Genomic DNA, 16,831 nt, shown 5'->3' with positions numbered 1-16,831 from the left:
CGTGCGTCCGGGCTGTGCTGAATGGGCAGCGAGTGGCTCCTGCCCTGTGGGTGGGGGACGGGGCTCCCCTTCATGCCAAGATGGTGCTCCTGGGGGAGCATCAGCTCCTACCCAGCAGCACCCAGTCACAGATGCTCCCAGGCAGGGTTGTGTTGTCTCACGCCCGGTGCTTTATTAATAACCCTGCTTAACTGTATGAAGTCCTTGCCTTGCCATGGAGCCGAGGGGCGCTGGAGCAGAAGGGATCGGGCTTTGTCCCCCCGCCCGACCCGGGGGCGGTGCGGCACGGCCGGAGCTCCCACCGCCCAGCCCACGCTCCTCCTCCGGTGCCCGCTGGAGCGGGGCAGAGCCATCGTCCCGCGGGGCTCGCCGGCTCCCGGTGCCATGCGGGGCCCGCTGCTCTGGGCGGGCTGGCTGCTGGCCACCGGCTGCCTGCTGGAAGCCACGGGCAGCTGCCGGCACCGCTGCTGCCCCGGCAGGAACAACGCCTGCTGGGCCCCGGGCCGGGCTCGCTGCTACTGCGACTCGTACTGCCAGCGGACGGGAGACTGCTGCCAGGACTACCTCGCCATGTGCCGCCGTGCCGGTGAGTGCCGCAGGGGATGGCACCGGCCGGACCGCGGCTCGGTACGCCAGCCTGTGCTGCTGTGCTCGGTGGCGAGTGTTTGCTGTTACCTGTTAGCCCCGTGCCTTGAGCGATAACAGGATGTGTCTGGGGATGCTGGCTGGGCTGGATTTGTAGCATCGTCCCAGTTGTCCCCCTTTCTCCACGCTGAATGTCTGGCTGGCCCCAGTGCAATGAGAGAGCTCGAAGGGGTGGCCTCTGGTCTGCAGCTGATGGTAGTGCTGTCACTGCAAGCCTGAGCGGTCAGTGTGGACAAGCCGGCAGGTGTCACCTCTGCTACTGTCACAGGCAGTGCCTTGCACAGGATCAGGGCAACCGGGGGCTGCACTGAGGGTGCCAAAGAGGGCTCACGGGCTTGGGGAGTGCAGAACCAGCCTGCCCTGGGGACCCAAATCCGGGTAGGCAGGCGCTGGCCTCGGCCCCCTGGACAATTGCAGCAGTCAGCCCTTCCTAATCTCCGCGGAGATTAGCAGGGTCCCAGCTCAGCGCAATGCACACGGGGATAAAATCCTGCGGAAGCAGCTCACAAAGCCCCTGCACTGGCAGGGGTCCGGGGAGAGAGAGGGGCTGCTGGGGTCACTCTGGCCCTTGCCCTTCCTCCCCTCTCCCTGTCCCCTGTGCTGCTTCTCCCCTGCTCAGCTCTTTCCATTGTTCATGGCTCTGAAACTCTTCCCTGTCCTCCATCCCTGGCAGCGGTGGGCTGTGCTGTGGGGCCCTGGGGGCCGTGGAGCGGGTGCAGCTCCCAGTGCGGGATTGGCAGCAGGGCCCGCAGCCGCCAGGTCACTGTGCCGCCCCGGCACGGCGGGGATCCCTGTCCTGACCTCAAGCAGCGCCGCGGCTGCCTGGGGCAGCGCCCGACCTGCGGGACCGCCAAAGGTAACTGGGCTGCCCGCTGCTCTCCTGCGTGCTCGTCCCCGTGTGCTGCCGTCCCGGGGTGTCTTTAACATCCCCATGCCCCTCACAGCTGCTCTTCTGCCAGAGGTAGCCAAGATACTGCCCAACTCCTTCAGCCAGGGCTTCGGAGATCCCTGGCGAAGAGCTGGGCTGCCACTGCAGGAGGAACCCTCTGGGTATGTGTGGAGTCGGGGCCCCTCTGTAACCCCCCTCCCCAAAGCCGGGACCCCTCCTGCACCCCCTGCAGTCGTGGCCTCTTTGCAGCCCTAGACCCAGGCCCTTTTTGCTTCCCCCAGCCATTACTCTTCTCCTTGCCCCAAACCACGGCCCCATTGCATCCCCATACATAACCATGCATGCCCCACAGAACCACCATCCTTCCCGCCCTCCAAACTAGGATCCCTCTGCACCCTCCCCAGAGCCATTACCCTTCTCACCTCCCCAACCGAGGCCCCTCTGCCACCCCCCAAACCTGCATCCCCTTTATACCCCAATCCACCAACAAACCACCACAGTCTCTGCCCTACCTTCCGACCACCATTTTCCCTCTTTTCTCCTCCCATGTTCCCCCCTCCCCAGCTCCCCCTTCCCCAGCTACTGCGGCTGTTTCTGCCTGATGCAGGTGGGTCCCCTGTGCCGCGAGCGCGCCTGGAGCCGCCGGCTGCAGCGGGACACGCAGGTGTGTGTGGAATGCTGGGGGGATCTGTCCCACCGCCATCCCCACTGCACTGGATGTGGGCTGCAAGGAGCCAGCTAGGTGCTAATCTGTGCCATCCCCACCATGGGATCTCTCCTGGAACATCTCTCCCTGTCTCTAAGGCATTCTCCTTTTATATTCTAATTATAATGTTTGTATACAAAGCTGTAATGATGTTAAAATATGCCACAATGTTATAATATACCATCACATTATTAAATGAATCAATATGTCCTATAAACAGATTATAATATAAAAATAAACGTATTAAAATAGAACAGAATATCTCTGTTGGAAGGGACAGACAATGATCATCTAGTCTGACTGCCATTATTATATATGCAACATAAACTCATATATAAAAATATATTTGGTTTTAAAAAATTGTATTCATTAATGGCACACCCTAGTTCTCACTGATTTTCCCTTCCAGGACATTTTGGGTGGCTGCTTCTGTGGTGGGGTGCCAGGGCTCGTGGGTGCAGGAGGGCCTGCAGGAGGGCTGTGTCTGCTCCCCACCAGCTCTCATCCTCACATAGGATCCCCCTTGGAAGGTGAACTGAGCCTCCCCATGGCACCACTCCTTGCTGGGGAGGTGGGGAATGAAATAAAAATGTGGTCTCTTTCATAATTTCACCCTCCTGCAGGTTTGCTGTTCACCCTTGGTGCCAGCTCCCTGTTTTCCATTAAATATTTTGCTAAAGAATGAAAAAACCCTTCTTATAAAGACTAAAAATAAGGGAATTGCTGAAGTGTGGTGATTAATGGTAGAAGAATAGCATGATGAGGTTAAGTCTGGGTGAGAAGATGATGTGGCGGTGTGATGATGTCACACTCAGCCATGACATCATACTTTCAATGAGCTGCAACTGGCAAGCACTGTGAGGATGGAGGCAGCATCCCTCACCTTGTCTGAGCTCACTCACTGCAGTAGCAGGTGAGCCATGCAGGGCACTTCAGCCCTGCTGGGCTTTGCAGAGAGGAATTTACCAGACACCCAAAGTCTGCACACAGGCGACGGTGCCAGTGCCCAGTTCCAGCCGTGGGGTTCAGCAGCCCCCAATGGCAGGAAGGGGACTGGGCTGGGTGGTGCTGCTGCCCTTCCCCACTCCTCACCCAGCACAGCCTGACCTTGCTGGTGGGGTCCCTGCTCCAGCTTTGGGTGGTGCTACCACAGCCTGTGGTGGGAGCATGGGACATGCCAGGGCTGGATCTTGCTCCACTGCAGGCAGTGGCTGTTGTCTGTTTGCTGCCCCAGGACATGTCTGGCTCCTGCAGCTCATTCTCACACCACACTCCTGGGCAGGAGAATTAAAAATCTTCAACACTAGGAATGTTCCTGGCTTCTTTATTTGGGATAAAAGCCCAGGTCGGCCAAGGACCAAAGTGCTGGTTAAAAAACAGGTGGTGGGAGTTGATCCTGAGGGGGTGTGAGAGTTCTGGAGCACAGGTCCCCTCCTGCCAGCCAGAGTTGAGGGCAAGGAAGTCATGGACATGGGCCAAGGCAATGCTGTGCTAGAGTCCTCAGCCGGAGAGTTAGAAACTGGGAACAAAAGTCAGTGTGTCCCACACTGTGAGTGGGGTTCCCCTGAGTTACACCACCAAACCTGCAGGCCTGGCTGCTGGTCAGAGAGAGCATCCAGGAAATGGAGGGAGATGGCTGCAGGATTTTGTGTCACACCGCTGCATGCCTGGAACTGTCAGTCCCCGACAATGGTCCCAGCTCTCCTGGTGCATTGTCCTGCTTTGGCACAGAGGCCAGCCCCTGCTGCGCCAGCAGCCCCTGTACCAGCTCCAGCTCCTGCTCCAACTCTTGGGAGCCATAGCCCAGGCCTGGCGTGGCGGTGGCACCTTCCCCCAGCACCTGCAGGACCTGTGCCACCAGCCGGGCCCTCACCAGCAGCACGGCCAGGGCTGTGTGGAGTTTGGCACAGCCCAGCGCCTTCATCCCCCAGCGGACAGCAGTCCCTGTGGAGAGAGCGGGGAAGGAGCCTTGAGTGTGGCAGGGTCCCCCGGGCAGAGCTGGCCTGGGGAACAAGGACACTGTTTGCTTGTCCCAGGCACTCCACACTCGCCATACCTTGGCTCCAGCAGCGTTTGCAGTACTGCAGGTCCCTCAGCACACCAGGGCCTGTGGCTTCCAGCCACTGCAGAGCCGAGGCATGGAGTGGGCTGCCGGTGGGAGCCTTCTGCAGGAGCTGCACCAGGACAGGGAGCAGCTGCTGTGCCAGGACAGCTGGCTCTGCAAAAACGTTGGGTTCATCCTCCTTGTACAGGCTGGCAGCTCTGGGGGGAAAGCAGAGGTGTGAGTGAAGCCAAGGGCTGGCCCCATGGCACCCCACACTCCCTCGTGCCAGTCCACAGGTCCAGCAACTCACTTGTTGGCCTGCAGCTCCTCCACAACACTCCTGAGATCTAAGATGGGGATATGTTGAAGTAGTGAGTTGAAGGTCTCAGGGTGCTCCCCGAACTCTCCCAGAAGGAGCTCTAGGAGGCTCTGGAGCCCCACATTGTCCTGCACAAAGATGCAGCCATCTTGGAGCAGCTCCCCTGGGCCCTGCTGCAGGAGGCTGGCAAAACCCGAGACCTCATGCCGGACCTCCCGTTCCTCATCTTGCAGAAGGTGAATGGCCATGTTTATCAGTCTGAGGAAAGGGAAGAGAAGGGAAGGGAAGCATACTGCATGCCCCAAAGCATCCCAGCCTGCTTGGAGGGGAGGATGGGACTTCAGAAGAATGCTTCTCTGAGGGACTTTTTTCCTGGACTGTGAAAGACACAGCCACCACCCAAGAGCCTGGGAAGGTAGGGGCTGTGCTGGGAATTGAGGAACCCAGCAATGCCATCTGCTGCTCATAATGGACTGGCTGCTTGTATTACAATGCCACCCACACGTTTTTTGTAGGCTGTGAGCTCTTGAGTGCCACCAATTCTTGAATGAGTGGGGTTTTCTTCAACACCTCTTGAGTTTTTGCAGGGGGCACCTTTTGCAGAGTCCATTAACCTGTAGCAGGCTGGGGCTGGGGCTGCAGGGAGCAGTGCTGCAAGCACAGCCACCCCCAGAGATGGGCTGAGTGACCTACCGCAGAGCCACGGGGACGAGCGAGGGACGAGCAGCATGCCGGGACAGCCGCACCACGTCAGGGCCCGCCAGCCGCAGGGAGCGGGCAGCTGCCAGCCGCAGCACCTCGCAGCAGGCGCTCTGGCCGCACTCCTCCAGCGCCGCACACCAGCGCTCCACCAGCGCCACGTCCTCGTCCCCACACCTGCCCAGGCCAGGGAAGAAGAGCGAATTCAAGCACCTTGCTGCTCCATTAGGGGACCAAAGGCCACTGGCTGGCCTGACATTGCAGGAGCCAGGTGCAATGATGTGATTTATGGGAGAGAAGTCATGGCTGTTTCTAGTAAGGACTAAGGAAGATCTGCTGGAAGAGTTGGGCAGCCCTCCAGCAGCAGCAAGGACCTACTGGTGGGCAAGCAGCAGGCTGGCAGCACACAGTGACTGGAAGAGGAGATCAGGCCCAGGACACTCAGCCTCCACCATGTGCAGCAGCATCTCCAGGCATGATCTTGAGGAGCCCTGGAGCTTACTGGAAGCTTCCTGGGACCATGACGAGGGATCTCTGTAAAGATGCAGCAAAGCCTCAAGGTACAATCTCAGGAACTCTTTGTCCCTTCTCTCTTGCAGCACCGACTGCAAGCTCTCCTAGTTGACAATGGGAAAGAAGGTACATGGTTAGTGTAGTGCAGTACTAGGACCAGGCAAGTGCCCTGCACCTATGCACCCTCAGCCTGGGAAGCACCAAGCTTCTCAGCAATGGGATACACTGGGGCCCCCCTGCTTTACTTGGTGACTTTTGAGCCCCGTCATACCAGCAATGTCAGCCCAAGAGCGTTCTCCACCTCCTTGCACGATCCTCCCTCCCCAGCAATCACCCAGCTCAGGATGGCAAGCTGGATGTCGGGGCTGGGCTGCTGGAGAAGCGAGCAGACAGCAGCAATCTGCTCGCTGTCTGCCAGTCGGGCTGCCTCGCTGCACAGGAAGTGGGCCATGGTTTGGTGGAGGACGGCTGAGCCCACCTGCAGGAAAAAACCAGGATTCTCCTTCCAGTGCTCAGCCTGCAGCAATGGCTCCCCCTGTCCCTGCCCAGGCTCACTGCCAGTCAGGCATGGCCATGACTTTGCTGGCAGGAAGCAGTACCTGTGGCTCGGCACAGCCTGACTTTCCCCCCTGCACGAGGCTGCCCAGCTCGGTGCTGATGGTGTCGTGGATGTACCGGGCGAAGCCAGGGCTGAAGGATGTGGGCAGGAGGGCAAGAACCTGGAGGAAGGCGGCGCGGACGAGGGGGCAGCGCTGGGCTGGGGTGAGCAGCCAGCCCCGCGCCTCCAGCTGCAGAGCCACGGGGTGCAGCGCCTCGGCCGACAGCCTGCGTGGAGACACAGCCTTACCACGGGCAAGCGCCGAGATGGGCCCCTTCTGTGGCCAAAGGGCTGCGTTCGGCACAGAGTGACCCCGGCTGGGGAGACAGCAGGGAACACTCACCCCCCGGGGCCCATGGCGGAGCCCAGCAGTGCCTGCATCTGCAGCAGGTGCCCGTGGACGGCGTTGTGCAAGCGGATCTGTTCCGGTGCTGCAGGGAGCTGCCGGGCCAGCTGCAGGAGGAGCCTGCAGCGCTGGGGAGGGGCGACAACAGGCACCAGAGCCTTGGCAGCCATCGCTCGTACAGCGTAGATGGGGCTCTCTGCCAGCCCCAGCAGCGGCCCCAGGAAGGGAGCAGAGGGACTGTGGAGCAGAGAGGGCACCAGGTGGTGATGCTCTGGCTGGAGTAAAGTCTCACAAGAGCCAGGGCCATAGGAGCCCTTCTGACTGCAGGAGCCCTCGGCTAAGGCACAGCATCCCCACTGCCCCCATACCTGCCAGGACTGTCAGCGGCAGGCTGCAGCTGAGCCAACAGGGTGAGGATGGCATGGAGCGCAGGGTGCAGGCGGGGCCCCCCTGATGTGGGTGCTGTGGCCGCCTTGAGCTCTCCGAGCAGCACAGCACCCAGCTTTGGGTGCTGCCCGAGAAAGGCGTGCAGGCTCAGCCCCTCTGATGGGCGGCCGTCCCTGTGGCTCCACGGCTGTCCCAGCAGCCGGGATGTGAGGGCACCTGCAGGGACAGAGAAGGCAGTGTCAGGTCCCATCCAACCCTGCCAACCCCCTGCACTTCACCCCATACAGGCTCCGAACCCTGGGGGCTGTGGGATTTCTCTCTGTCAGTACTCACTGAAGAGCTGGATGGCTGCGTTCCTCATGGCCCAGCACGGCGAGCCCAGGCCCTGCAGCGCCAGGGCCATCATGGGTGTGGCATGGCACAGCACTGCCCCGCCCAGCCCCGCCCCGCGGACCAGCGTCTGCAGCACATGGAGGGCACACACCTGGGGAGAGCACAGGGGCTCAGTGACACCATGTGGGGAGGGGGCTCATGCTACCATGTCAGGGGAAGAGGGTGGCAAAAGACAGGGGAGCCCGAAGGCCATCAGCTCCCAGGCTGCCAGGCTGAACAGTGTGACCAGGGCTGTGGGTTTTTGCTCACTCTGAGTTCTCACAGTCACTGGGTACCTGGCACAGGTCAGGGGACCCAGCACAGATCACCCTGTCCCCAAAGGGGCTCCAGCAGGCAGGAACACCACACTGACCTGCGGGAGGTCGAGGGTCTGGTCCCAGTCCTGTGGCAGTGCCGTGGCAGCCAAGGTCAGCAGTGTCTGGATGCAGCGGGTCAGGAGCGGCCGTGCCTGCGCCGGGGCCTCCCCGCTGACGATGCAGAGGAAGAGCATGGGGAAGCCGGCAGCACGGCGCGTGATCGAGCTGCTCCGGGGCCCACTCAGTGCTTCCAAGCCCTGACAGAGAAACAAAATCCACCTGAGATGTGGCTGGAAACCTGTCACCCGGAACCTGCAGCTGCCCTGCCAGGAGGGCACCAGCTCCGCACCAGGGAGAGCAGAAATGCCTCTGGTGCTCCCTGGGGCGCACGGGAAACAAGAGGCACAATGAGTACTGTACCTGCTCCAGCACAGCCCGTGGGATGGCCTGCAGCTCCGGATCCGGGTGGCTCAGCAGTGCAGCACAGAACTTGGTGAAGCCCATGCTGCAGCCCTCCACTGCTCCCTGGGGCAGAGCAGTGTCAGCACGAGCACCCCAAAGGCTGCACCCACCAGCCCCCCATGGGCCCAGACAACTCTTTGCGAAGGGGAGGAGCAAGTGAGAAGACATGATGGTGTGGGGACGTGATAGGGTCTGGCGCTGGGATCCCAGCCAGGGGACTTCCAGCCATCCCCATGTCCTGCCCCACAGGAGAGGAAACCCTGTCCCACTGCACTCGCCCTCCCTCCACCCCAGCATGCCAGAGCAGGGACAGGGCTGCAGGGATGGCCAAGGGCCCTTACCCAGTGCCGGCACCGCAGCAGGATTTCCTGGAACACCCTGGTGGCCATCTGGAGGGTGGGGAGCGGCAGGAGGGGACCCACTTCAGCAGGCAGTGCTGGGGATAGCAGCAGCTCAGCCAGGCCCCCCAGGAGCAGCCCAATCTCCTGGGAAGAAGAGGAAAGTCAGCAAGACTGGCAGGGAGGAGGAGAAGCTGGGATGGGTGGCAGGAGGGCTGCAAGCCAGGTAGCCTGGCTCTGCCACAGCAGGGGACTATCAGTGTCTGGGGAGAAGCTGGGCTCCATAAGGCAGGGAGGGGGCTGTTTTTGGGGAGCCTGCTAGCTGCATCCTTCCTGGAAGGGGGTGAGGACATCTGTGAGAGCACTGAAGTAAGGACAGAGATTGTCCCGCGTTCATCCCCAGCGAATGCCCCAGGGGGAGATGAAGTGGGGGTAGGCTGGAGGACGGGAGCCATGCAGGGCTGCCCCTCTCTCAGTGCCATGGGGAGGAGTCCCCACCTTCACTGACACCCAGCAGCACGTCAGGATCAGGCTGTGCTCCTCTGACAGCAGGATTGAGTCACCCTCCTCTTCCTCTTGTCCCTGGCCCTTCCCCAGCATGATGAGGGAGCCAATGGCATTCCCCATCTCTGCAAATGATGGGGCAGCAGCTGCAAAAGGAAAAGCCAGGTCTGAGCAGGGTGTAGGGCAGTGGGATGGGGATGCTGCTGGGGTTTGGGAGGACCTGCTGTCCTGTCAGAAAGCACACAAATGGCAATGGCTCCTGCCCTGCCATGTGTCCCACTCAGGAATGCACCTGCATTTTTCCCACTGCACTTTCCAAGGTGCGTAAGGTCTCTGCCAGCTCCTTCTTTCCCAACTGTTTTCATCTGGCAGGTGCCTCACTGCTCCTGGAAGGCTTTTGCCTCTAGTGCTCCTGTTCTCCCGTGGAGTTGAGAAAGGGACCCAAAGCCAGGCCCAGCCCCACAACGGTCCCCTGCTAGAGGATCTGAGCCCAAAGCAAGTGCATTCCCCTGGGGCAGGAGGGCTGCTGGGCCAGGAATGACTGTGGTGTAGTCAGTGGCTCTCAGGGGTGGATCCCAGGGCTGGTTCTGCTGCCATGGGGACACGCTCACCTTGCTCAGCAGCACCGGAGCCTTGCTGGCTCTGCAGAGCCCCCAGGAGGAGGGAGGTGATGTCTCTCACTGTGGTCACGAGGCAGGTGAGGAGCTCCTGCCAGCTCTGCACCAACTCTGCTGCCTGCATGGAGACGGCCACCTCCGGCACCTGGAGCAGGCACCTGCGCAGGGCTGCGACGGCTCCTGCAGGACACCCACCCCTGCTCACCGCGGTGTCAGCACAGCCCTGGCTCTCCCCCCTGAGCCCGCAGCAGACATGGCTCAAGGGCAGGGGAGTCAACAGGGCCCTGCGTGAGGGGTGTGCAAGGCAGGGGCAGTGCCAAAACAGGGAAACCAAGGCAAGGATGTGACACCAGCAATGAGCTGTGGCCAGAGTCCTGCCATGATTCTGGCCCGCTCCAGGTCCCAGGCAGCTGCTGCAGGAGCTGCTCCCTGCCCTGCCCTGCTGGGGCCGTACCATGCATCGGTGCGGTGGCTGCTGCCCGCAGCAGGTCCTGGCATGCCACCTTGTACTGGGCTTGCAGCATGCGGAGAAGGTGCTGAGCAAAGCACAGCCCTCGGCTGGGCAGTGTCAGGGCTGCCTCAGCCTCCAGGGACAGGCTCTTCATGGTGCCACTGTCTGACCTGTGGCAACAGGCAGACCCTGCTGTGAGTACCAGGGAATTTTCTGCCCATCTGCAGCTCCTTCCTCCCCCAGTGCAGACTCCTGCACCTCACCCCTCCCCAGCTTCCCACTGCAAGACTATTGCAAACCCCCATCTATGAGGGGGTGAAGCACCAGTGCTGCCAACACACTCTTGGAGGGTCCTGTGCCACCACAGGGAAAGGGAGGGGCATGACAGAAGCTTATACTTCTGCAGGATGGTCTTCATCAGCACAGCTCCAGCTTCGGCCTCCTGCACTCGGGGGCTGCCCAGGGTGTCCTGGGCCAGCTGGAAGACAGCCAGGGCAATGCGCTCAGGGAATGTGGTAGGGAAGTAGCGGACAAGCAGCTCCGAGGCCAAGTCTCTGATCTGCCAGGACAGAGAAGACATGGGGAAAAGTGGAACATGGGAGAATGGGAACCGTGGTGGGCTTCTCCTCTGACTGAACCTGCTTGAGGCCAAGGCAGGCATCTTTACGACCTCCCCGTGGCTTTACAAGGCTCACCTCGTTAGTGCTGTCCTGCAGGCAGCTCAGCAGTGCCAGCAAATTGGGCTGGGAAAAAAAGTCCCAGCAGCCGCTCTGCCTGGCGTAGCTCAGCAGCGTGGCCATGGTGCCTGTGATGGGGACACAGGGCAGCGGGGTGGGATTGGCTGGGAGTATCCCCACAGCTGCAGGTGATACTCCAGGTAGCTTGCCTGTACTCACATGGGGGCTGGCCTTTCTTCCTGTCGGGGCTCCAGGTGTCTGTGCATGTCTCCAAAACAGCAGCCAGGAGGAGCAGAGCTGTCTTTTTCCTCTGGTAGTTGGAGCCTGGGCGGAGTGAGGTGATGCTGAGCTGCAGCAGCCATTCCACAAAGCCTGTGGGCAGAGAGCATCGCAGCAAGGGATGCCGAATGCGTGTGAATCTCCCAGGGCTGTGGTGAAGACGCTCAGTGGCCGCCTCACCTACTGCCTGGGCGAGCTGCTCAGCTCCCTCCGCCGGCCTGGAGCATCTTGGCGCCTTTCCCCGCAGCTGGGCCAGAGAGCTGTCCCGCAGCCGGACCAGCGCCTTCCTCATCGCTGCCTGCAGCAGCTGCCGGAATGAGGAGGAGTCGCAGTTGAGGTTGAGGGGCAGGAACTCCCGCAGCAGCTGCGCCTCGGTGCCCGAGAGGGGCTGGTTGGTGTTGGGGCTGCAGCAGAGCAGAGCCAGCGCTGCCAGCCGAACGCCCTCCTCGCGGGTGGCCAGGCAGCGGGAGAGCCGCTGCAGCGCCTCGCTCCCCAGCGGCAGGGCCCCTGCCACACTCTTCTGTGCCTTCAGCACTGACACCCAAGCCCGGAGTGACATCGTGTCCTGGCCACCAAATCGGGTGGCCAGCAGCACCTGGGTGGCCGGTAGCTGCCGCAGGGTCCAGGTGAGGAGGTGGTTGGCACTGTTGCTCTGCAGGATGGGCAGGGGAGAGCTGAGGGCCTGGGAGAGCAGGGGGAGCCAGCACAGTGCCCACTGCTCTGCCAGGGCCACCTCTGTACCCCGCTGCCCATCCCGCCACTCGCTGCACTGCTGCTGCACCAGGACCTTGTAGACCTCGGCAGCGGCGGGACACAGGTGGTTGGTGGAGAGGCAGCTCAGGAGATGCTGTGGCAGGTCTGGGTAGGCATCCAGCACCTGGGAGAAAGGCAAGTGACCCTCATCTCCCTGTCAGGCTGAAAGCTGCATTTGGGGGAAAGACAGATCGGTACAGGTGACATTGCAGTCACCCCTTGGCACTGAGCATCTCTGGCACCTCAAAGCTGCTTTTGGCGAGCTTTTGGTGGGCACTGACAGGCAAAGCTTCCCTTCCAACTGGCACTCCCCAGGGGTGCACTGCTGAAGCTCACTACCCCAAGGATGTTAAAATAGCCCCTCTGGGTGGGAAGGTTCCCTGCCCACACAGCTAAGCTGGGTAGAAGGTGACAGGCAGTGGACAGAGGCTGTGCCACTTCAGCAGCAGAGCCAGCGGCTGCTGGCTCCCCACACCCCTTCCTTCCCTACCTGCTGGCTGCCCATGTAGGGGACGATGGCACACAGGGGCACATATCTTGCTTTGATCTGCCATGGCATCGAGACCACCCTCTGCAGCATCTGTTGGTAGAGGGGTCTCTCCTGGTCCTGGAAGTGCTGGCATTCCAGGTGGTAGATCTCCAGGAGCAGTCGGAAGGAGCTATGGATGAACTCAGACACACCTTCCACCTACGGGAGAAGGACAACAAACAGGGGGGTTAGGGTGGGCTCCCTCTCAGGTCTTGCTGTCCTGTGGCAGGTGAAGCACCAGGACACGGCCCTTTAGAGCCTGTCTGTGACAAATGCCACAACCTCAGCAGTGTGACTGCCCCTGCCCTGGCAGCTGCAGGCAAGGGAATCTACTTGGCTGATGGAGCTGAACAGGCAGGGCTGTGTTATGGGCTGGGAACAGCAGCTGAGCCAGCTGAAGGAAGAGCTGCTTCTGGCTGCCACATTTGGTGCCCTGTGGCACTGTGTCCTTACCGGGGTCTCTGCGTTGTTCCACAGCAGCTGGGTGACCTCCTGGAGGAGCTCAGTGTCCTGGGCCAGGATGCGGGTCCCTGTCAGGTGCCAGAGAGCAGCCAGGCTCTCCCGCAGGCGCTGCAGCCACAGCGAACAGGCTGCCAAAACAGAGAGCTCTGCTGCAGCCCTCCCCCAGACTCACCTGCACCGGAGCCAGCACAGGCTGTGGCCTTAAGAACCCTGTCTGCAGGGCCAGCAGTTCCTCCATTAGGTACACAAGACCCCAAGAGGGTAAGTGTCCATTGGGCAGGAACAGAAATTAATAGCAGTTTCCAAACCAGCTACCAAGACCCAGAAAAGCATCTTTCCAGCCTGCCCTGCATGGCAGGGTCACTGTCCCCTACCTTGGAAGCAGTAGTAGTGGCAGTCCTTCTGCTCCCTGGTCAGGGCACACACCGCAGGAAAGACCATGTCCAGCAGCAGGCAGGCCTGCAGGGGCACAGCAGGGAGAGGGCAGGCACAGAATTTCCAGGGAGAAAACCCTGCCATGAGACAGGCAAGGAGAGTGCTGCCTGGTTCTCCTGCTCTTACAGAGCACACCTCTGCCCCCTGCCTGGCAGTCCCTAGCCCGTGAGGACTTGGGAGAGGCTAGAGCTGGGCAGAGATGAGGCTGTGCTCTGCAGGAACAGCCATAAGTTCATGCCATGGGAACACAGGGTGAACATTGCTTTGCTTGTGTAGGGGCTTTTGGCACCTCTTTGTTTCCCAGCCCCCCAGGAAAGAGAAATCCCTGCTGGGATGTCTTTGGAAAAAGCTCTTTGGCCAACTAGCTGTGCTCAGCCGGATGCACGGAGCTGCTGGTGTGGAGGGGTGCAGCCTGGCTTCATCTCCCAAGGAACTGCAGGCACCACAGGTGGCTGCCAGTCCTCTCCAAGGGCTCCTTCAAGCCCTGTCCATCAGGTTTGAGCTCTCCTACCTTGTGGGGGAGGCCCTCCAGCTGGCAGCAGAGGATGTCCATCTTGCAGCACGTCAGCAAACCTCTGGTAAGCACCAGCTTCTCCAGCCCATCTGGTTCCGGGACAGGGGGCACTTCCACCACCAGCTCCCCAAACTTCAGCTCCCCAGCGCCTGCTGGAAAGTGGCTGCACTTGATGGAAGGAAGGTGGCAAACCCAAATGCTACTCTGAGAGCAACTGCCATGGCTCATTCCGGAACATCCATGGGAGGTGGCTGGAGACAGCTGGAGCTCCCAGACCCCGAGAGATAGGCACAGCAGCAGAGTCCAGCTTGGCACCAGCCTCTGTCCCCTCACACCCAGACAGGCCTGTCACCCTTTGCCAGAGGCCCTCCTCAACTCAGGATGGAGCACGCACCTCGGATGGGGAGCTGGAACAGGGTCAGCACAGCACTGGCCCCACACTGGGGCTGGGGGGCCGTGTTCACCAACATGCTCAGGGCTGTGCCTGCCAGCAGCCTCGTGTCCTTGTTCAGGGCCTGGACTCACAGGGAGGCAAAGGCACAACTCAAAACACCATTTAAACCCCAACCACATTTAGTTGCCCCTGCAAGCAGCTACATGGGGTCCCTCAGACATGCAAGACACTGGGCTGTCTCTGCAGGCTTGCCTTGAGGAGGGGAATGGGGAAAACACCCAGGAAGGACAGCACTGCTCTGTTCCTTGGGACAGGCAGCTCCACCCCTCCCACGGCTGTACGCACCTTCCCCCAAGCCACCTGCAGCAGCAGTCCCAAGAGGCTCTGCAGGGTCTCACTCTTTCCTGATGTGCTCCACACCAGGGGAGCCACGTCCTTTGGCAGCATCTGGAAGACCTGGAGGCAGGCCTGGAGGAGCAGGAGGTGCCACAGGGATGGTCAGTATTCCTTACCTCTGGAAAAGCAGCAATGTCCCAGGAATGGCCATTCAAAGCAGCTCGATGGTTACATCCCTCTGGACACTGCTGCCGGTGCCCAGCCTGTCCTTGCGGGTACTGATCCTTCCCCTGCTGCCCAGTGTGGCTCTTACCTTGATGACCAGGTAGCCCCACGTGCTGCCAGGTGTGGGCTGGCCCTGCAGCACCCAGCACAGGGTGCTGGCCAGGCGCTGCAGCAGCGGGGCCAGGTTCTGCCGCCAGTGCTGCCGGCCCAGGCTGCTCTCCTCCAGGAACATGGACACTGTGGGCAAGGGGACAGCATCAGCCCCCGGCCCTCCTGCAGCCAGCCCTGCTCCCAGTTCAGCCAAGGACGTTGGTGAGTGAGGTAAGAACGGGGCTGAGATGCAGGGGATGCTTCAGCTTGTCTGGTTTCCAGCTGCGGGTGGGCAGAGCTGGATGCTGCTGGGACCTCTGCAGAGATCACATGGATCTGGCTGATCCCCGCTCCCCTCCCATGAGCACAGAGGGCCCAGTTTGGCTTGGCAGGAAATGTTCTGTGCACCCATGGTGTGAGCTGGGAGAAAACCCCGGAAGGTAAGGAACAGAGGCTGACCTGACTGAAGGTCCTCAGGAGACAGCACCTGCAGGGACAGAAGGATAGTTTGTCCTGTGTGACAACACACTGGCGCTCAGTGCCTTGGGCAGGAGGGTTCTGCCAGTGGCAGAAGCTGCCCCAGGGATGAGCAAAGGGCTAGTGTGATAGGCAGCCACATGCTGCCAGCTGCGAGCAAGGGCAAATCCCCAGAATCATGGGAAGTGAAGGGAAGGACTGGAGGCAGCCCAAACCAGGAGGTCCCCATGACAAATGGTGTCCAGACAAGTGCCCATGAAAGCCAGTGACACTGCACAGCCAGGGTTCTCTCACCTCTCTCTGCAGTGCCAAGCCAGTCAGCAGTGTGTCCACCTCCTGGGCCAACAGGGCTTCCTTCCCCACTGCCAGCTGGGTCACCATCTGCCAAGAGGCACCCCAAGTCAGCTGCTCTGCCCAGACCCCTGGGAGACACCAGCTGCCAAGTGCCACTGGGGGAGCCTGCACCACCTCTGAGCCCCTTTGCTGGTAAGGATGCCAGAAAGCTCCAGAGCTGTGCCAGGAGAGGGCAAAGCCAGCGATTGCCTTACAGACCTGTTCCAGTTTCTGGAAGGAGCTGCAGCTGCTGGTTGCCTCCATCTGGAAAGCCAGGACACAGCGGAGCAGGGGTCGTGCCTCTGCCTCACCCAACGCCTGCAGACCCTCGCTCAGCACTCGTGTCAGCTGCAGAGCCTCCTCCAGGTGCTTCTCTTTGCATCTCTTGGTAGTGCTCCTGGAACAGGACAAGGACAGGGGTGAGGATACCCTGGCTCGGTGAAGTTTGTAGCGGGGCAATAGCCCGACTCAGGGGGATCTGGGCTTGGGGTGCCCCAGCCTGCGGTGCTCTGTCTCCCAGCTGCGCTCAGCATTGCACTGGAGCGAGGAACGGAGGGACGGCGGCGGGGAGAGCGGGGGGAGCGACACGGAATCCTCAAAGCTCATTGCAAACCACGAAAATCCTAAAAACTGCCGCTGCTGCTGAGCGGGCTAGAAGAGAATGGGGAGCACCCTGAGCGTAGCTCGAACGCCTCGCTGGGTATCGACCTTCCCACCCTCCCTTCTTCCCTCCCGACCCGCGCCCGCGGGATGCACCGGCGCTACACACCGGGGCTTTCCCGATGCGGCCACCACCCGGCAGCTCCCTTCCCGGGCCCGCCCGCTTACCCCGCGAAGCGCCGCAGGCAGCGCAGGCAGGAGAGCACGGCGGGGGCGAGGCCCCGAGTGCCGTAGAAGGCGGCGCAGGCCCGCGCCTCCCGCTCGGCGCCCATGGCGGCCGCGCCACACGGCCGGGCCGGGCCCGCTCGGCGCTCGGCGGCGCCCCCTGGCGCTGCCCCCGCGCAGCACCGCCCGCAGCGGCGCCGCCCGGCACCCGCGCTCCCTCCTCCCTCCCTTCCTCCCTTCCTTGGCCCCGGCCGGGACCGCGGTCCTTCCTTCCTTCCTTCCTTGGCCCCGGCCG

The 16,831-nt window shown here is 61.4% G+C and overlaps 2 protein-coding genes across 2 annotated transcripts; one reads left to right on the top strand and one right to left on the bottom strand.

Moving 5' to 3' along the window:
* Positions 1 to 378: 378 nt before the first annotated feature.
* On the top strand, positions 379 to 3,413 carry LOC119707327 (somatomedin-B and thrombospondin type-1 domain-containing protein-like). Its single transcript, XM_038152090.1, is given in 5 exon segments — positions 379 to 586; positions 1,319 to 1,501; positions 1,590 to 1,695; positions 2,099 to 2,276; positions 2,627 to 3,413. Coding segments are annotated over 5 exon segments (798 nt in total). The 5' UTR covers positions 379 to 384; the 3' UTR covers positions 2,756 to 3,413.
* A 135-nt stretch (positions 3,414 to 3,548) lies between these two features.
* LOC119707326 (thyroid adenoma-associated protein homolog) lies at positions 3,549 to 16,755 on the bottom strand. The gene is given in 31 exon segments (XM_038152089.1): positions 3,549 to 4,184; positions 4,297 to 4,502; positions 4,595 to 4,861; positions 5,297 to 5,479; positions 5,681 to 5,919; positions 6,087 to 6,293; positions 6,415 to 6,640; positions 6,757 to 6,996; positions 7,128 to 7,362; positions 7,480 to 7,630; positions 7,892 to 8,092; positions 8,256 to 8,360; positions 8,639 to 8,782; positions 9,134 to 9,285; positions 9,751 to 9,936; positions 10,211 to 10,377; positions 10,606 to 10,844; positions 10,846 to 11,012; positions 11,104 to 11,256; positions 11,344 to 12,040; positions 12,407 to 12,604; positions 12,899 to 13,035; positions 13,282 to 13,366; positions 13,854 to 14,008; positions 14,251 to 14,371; positions 14,596 to 14,718; positions 14,900 to 15,048; positions 15,361 to 15,388; positions 15,673 to 15,759; positions 15,931 to 16,108; positions 16,540 to 16,755. Coding segments are annotated over 31 exon segments (5,823 nt in total). The 5' UTR covers positions 16,644 to 16,755; the 3' UTR covers positions 3,549 to 3,891.
* Between the last annotated feature and the right edge of the window lie 76 nt (positions 16,756 to 16,831).

This window comes from Motacilla alba, chromosome 15, assembly GCF_015832195.1.
Source record: "Motacilla alba alba isolate MOTALB_02 chromosome 15, Motacilla_alba_V1.0_pri, whole genome shotgun sequence".
NCBI classification, from domain to species: Eukaryota; Metazoa; Chordata; class Aves; order Passeriformes; family Motacillidae; genus Motacilla; species Motacilla alba.
Note: the sequence above shows the minus strand (reverse complement) of the source record. Positions and strands in the feature narration are given on the sequence as shown.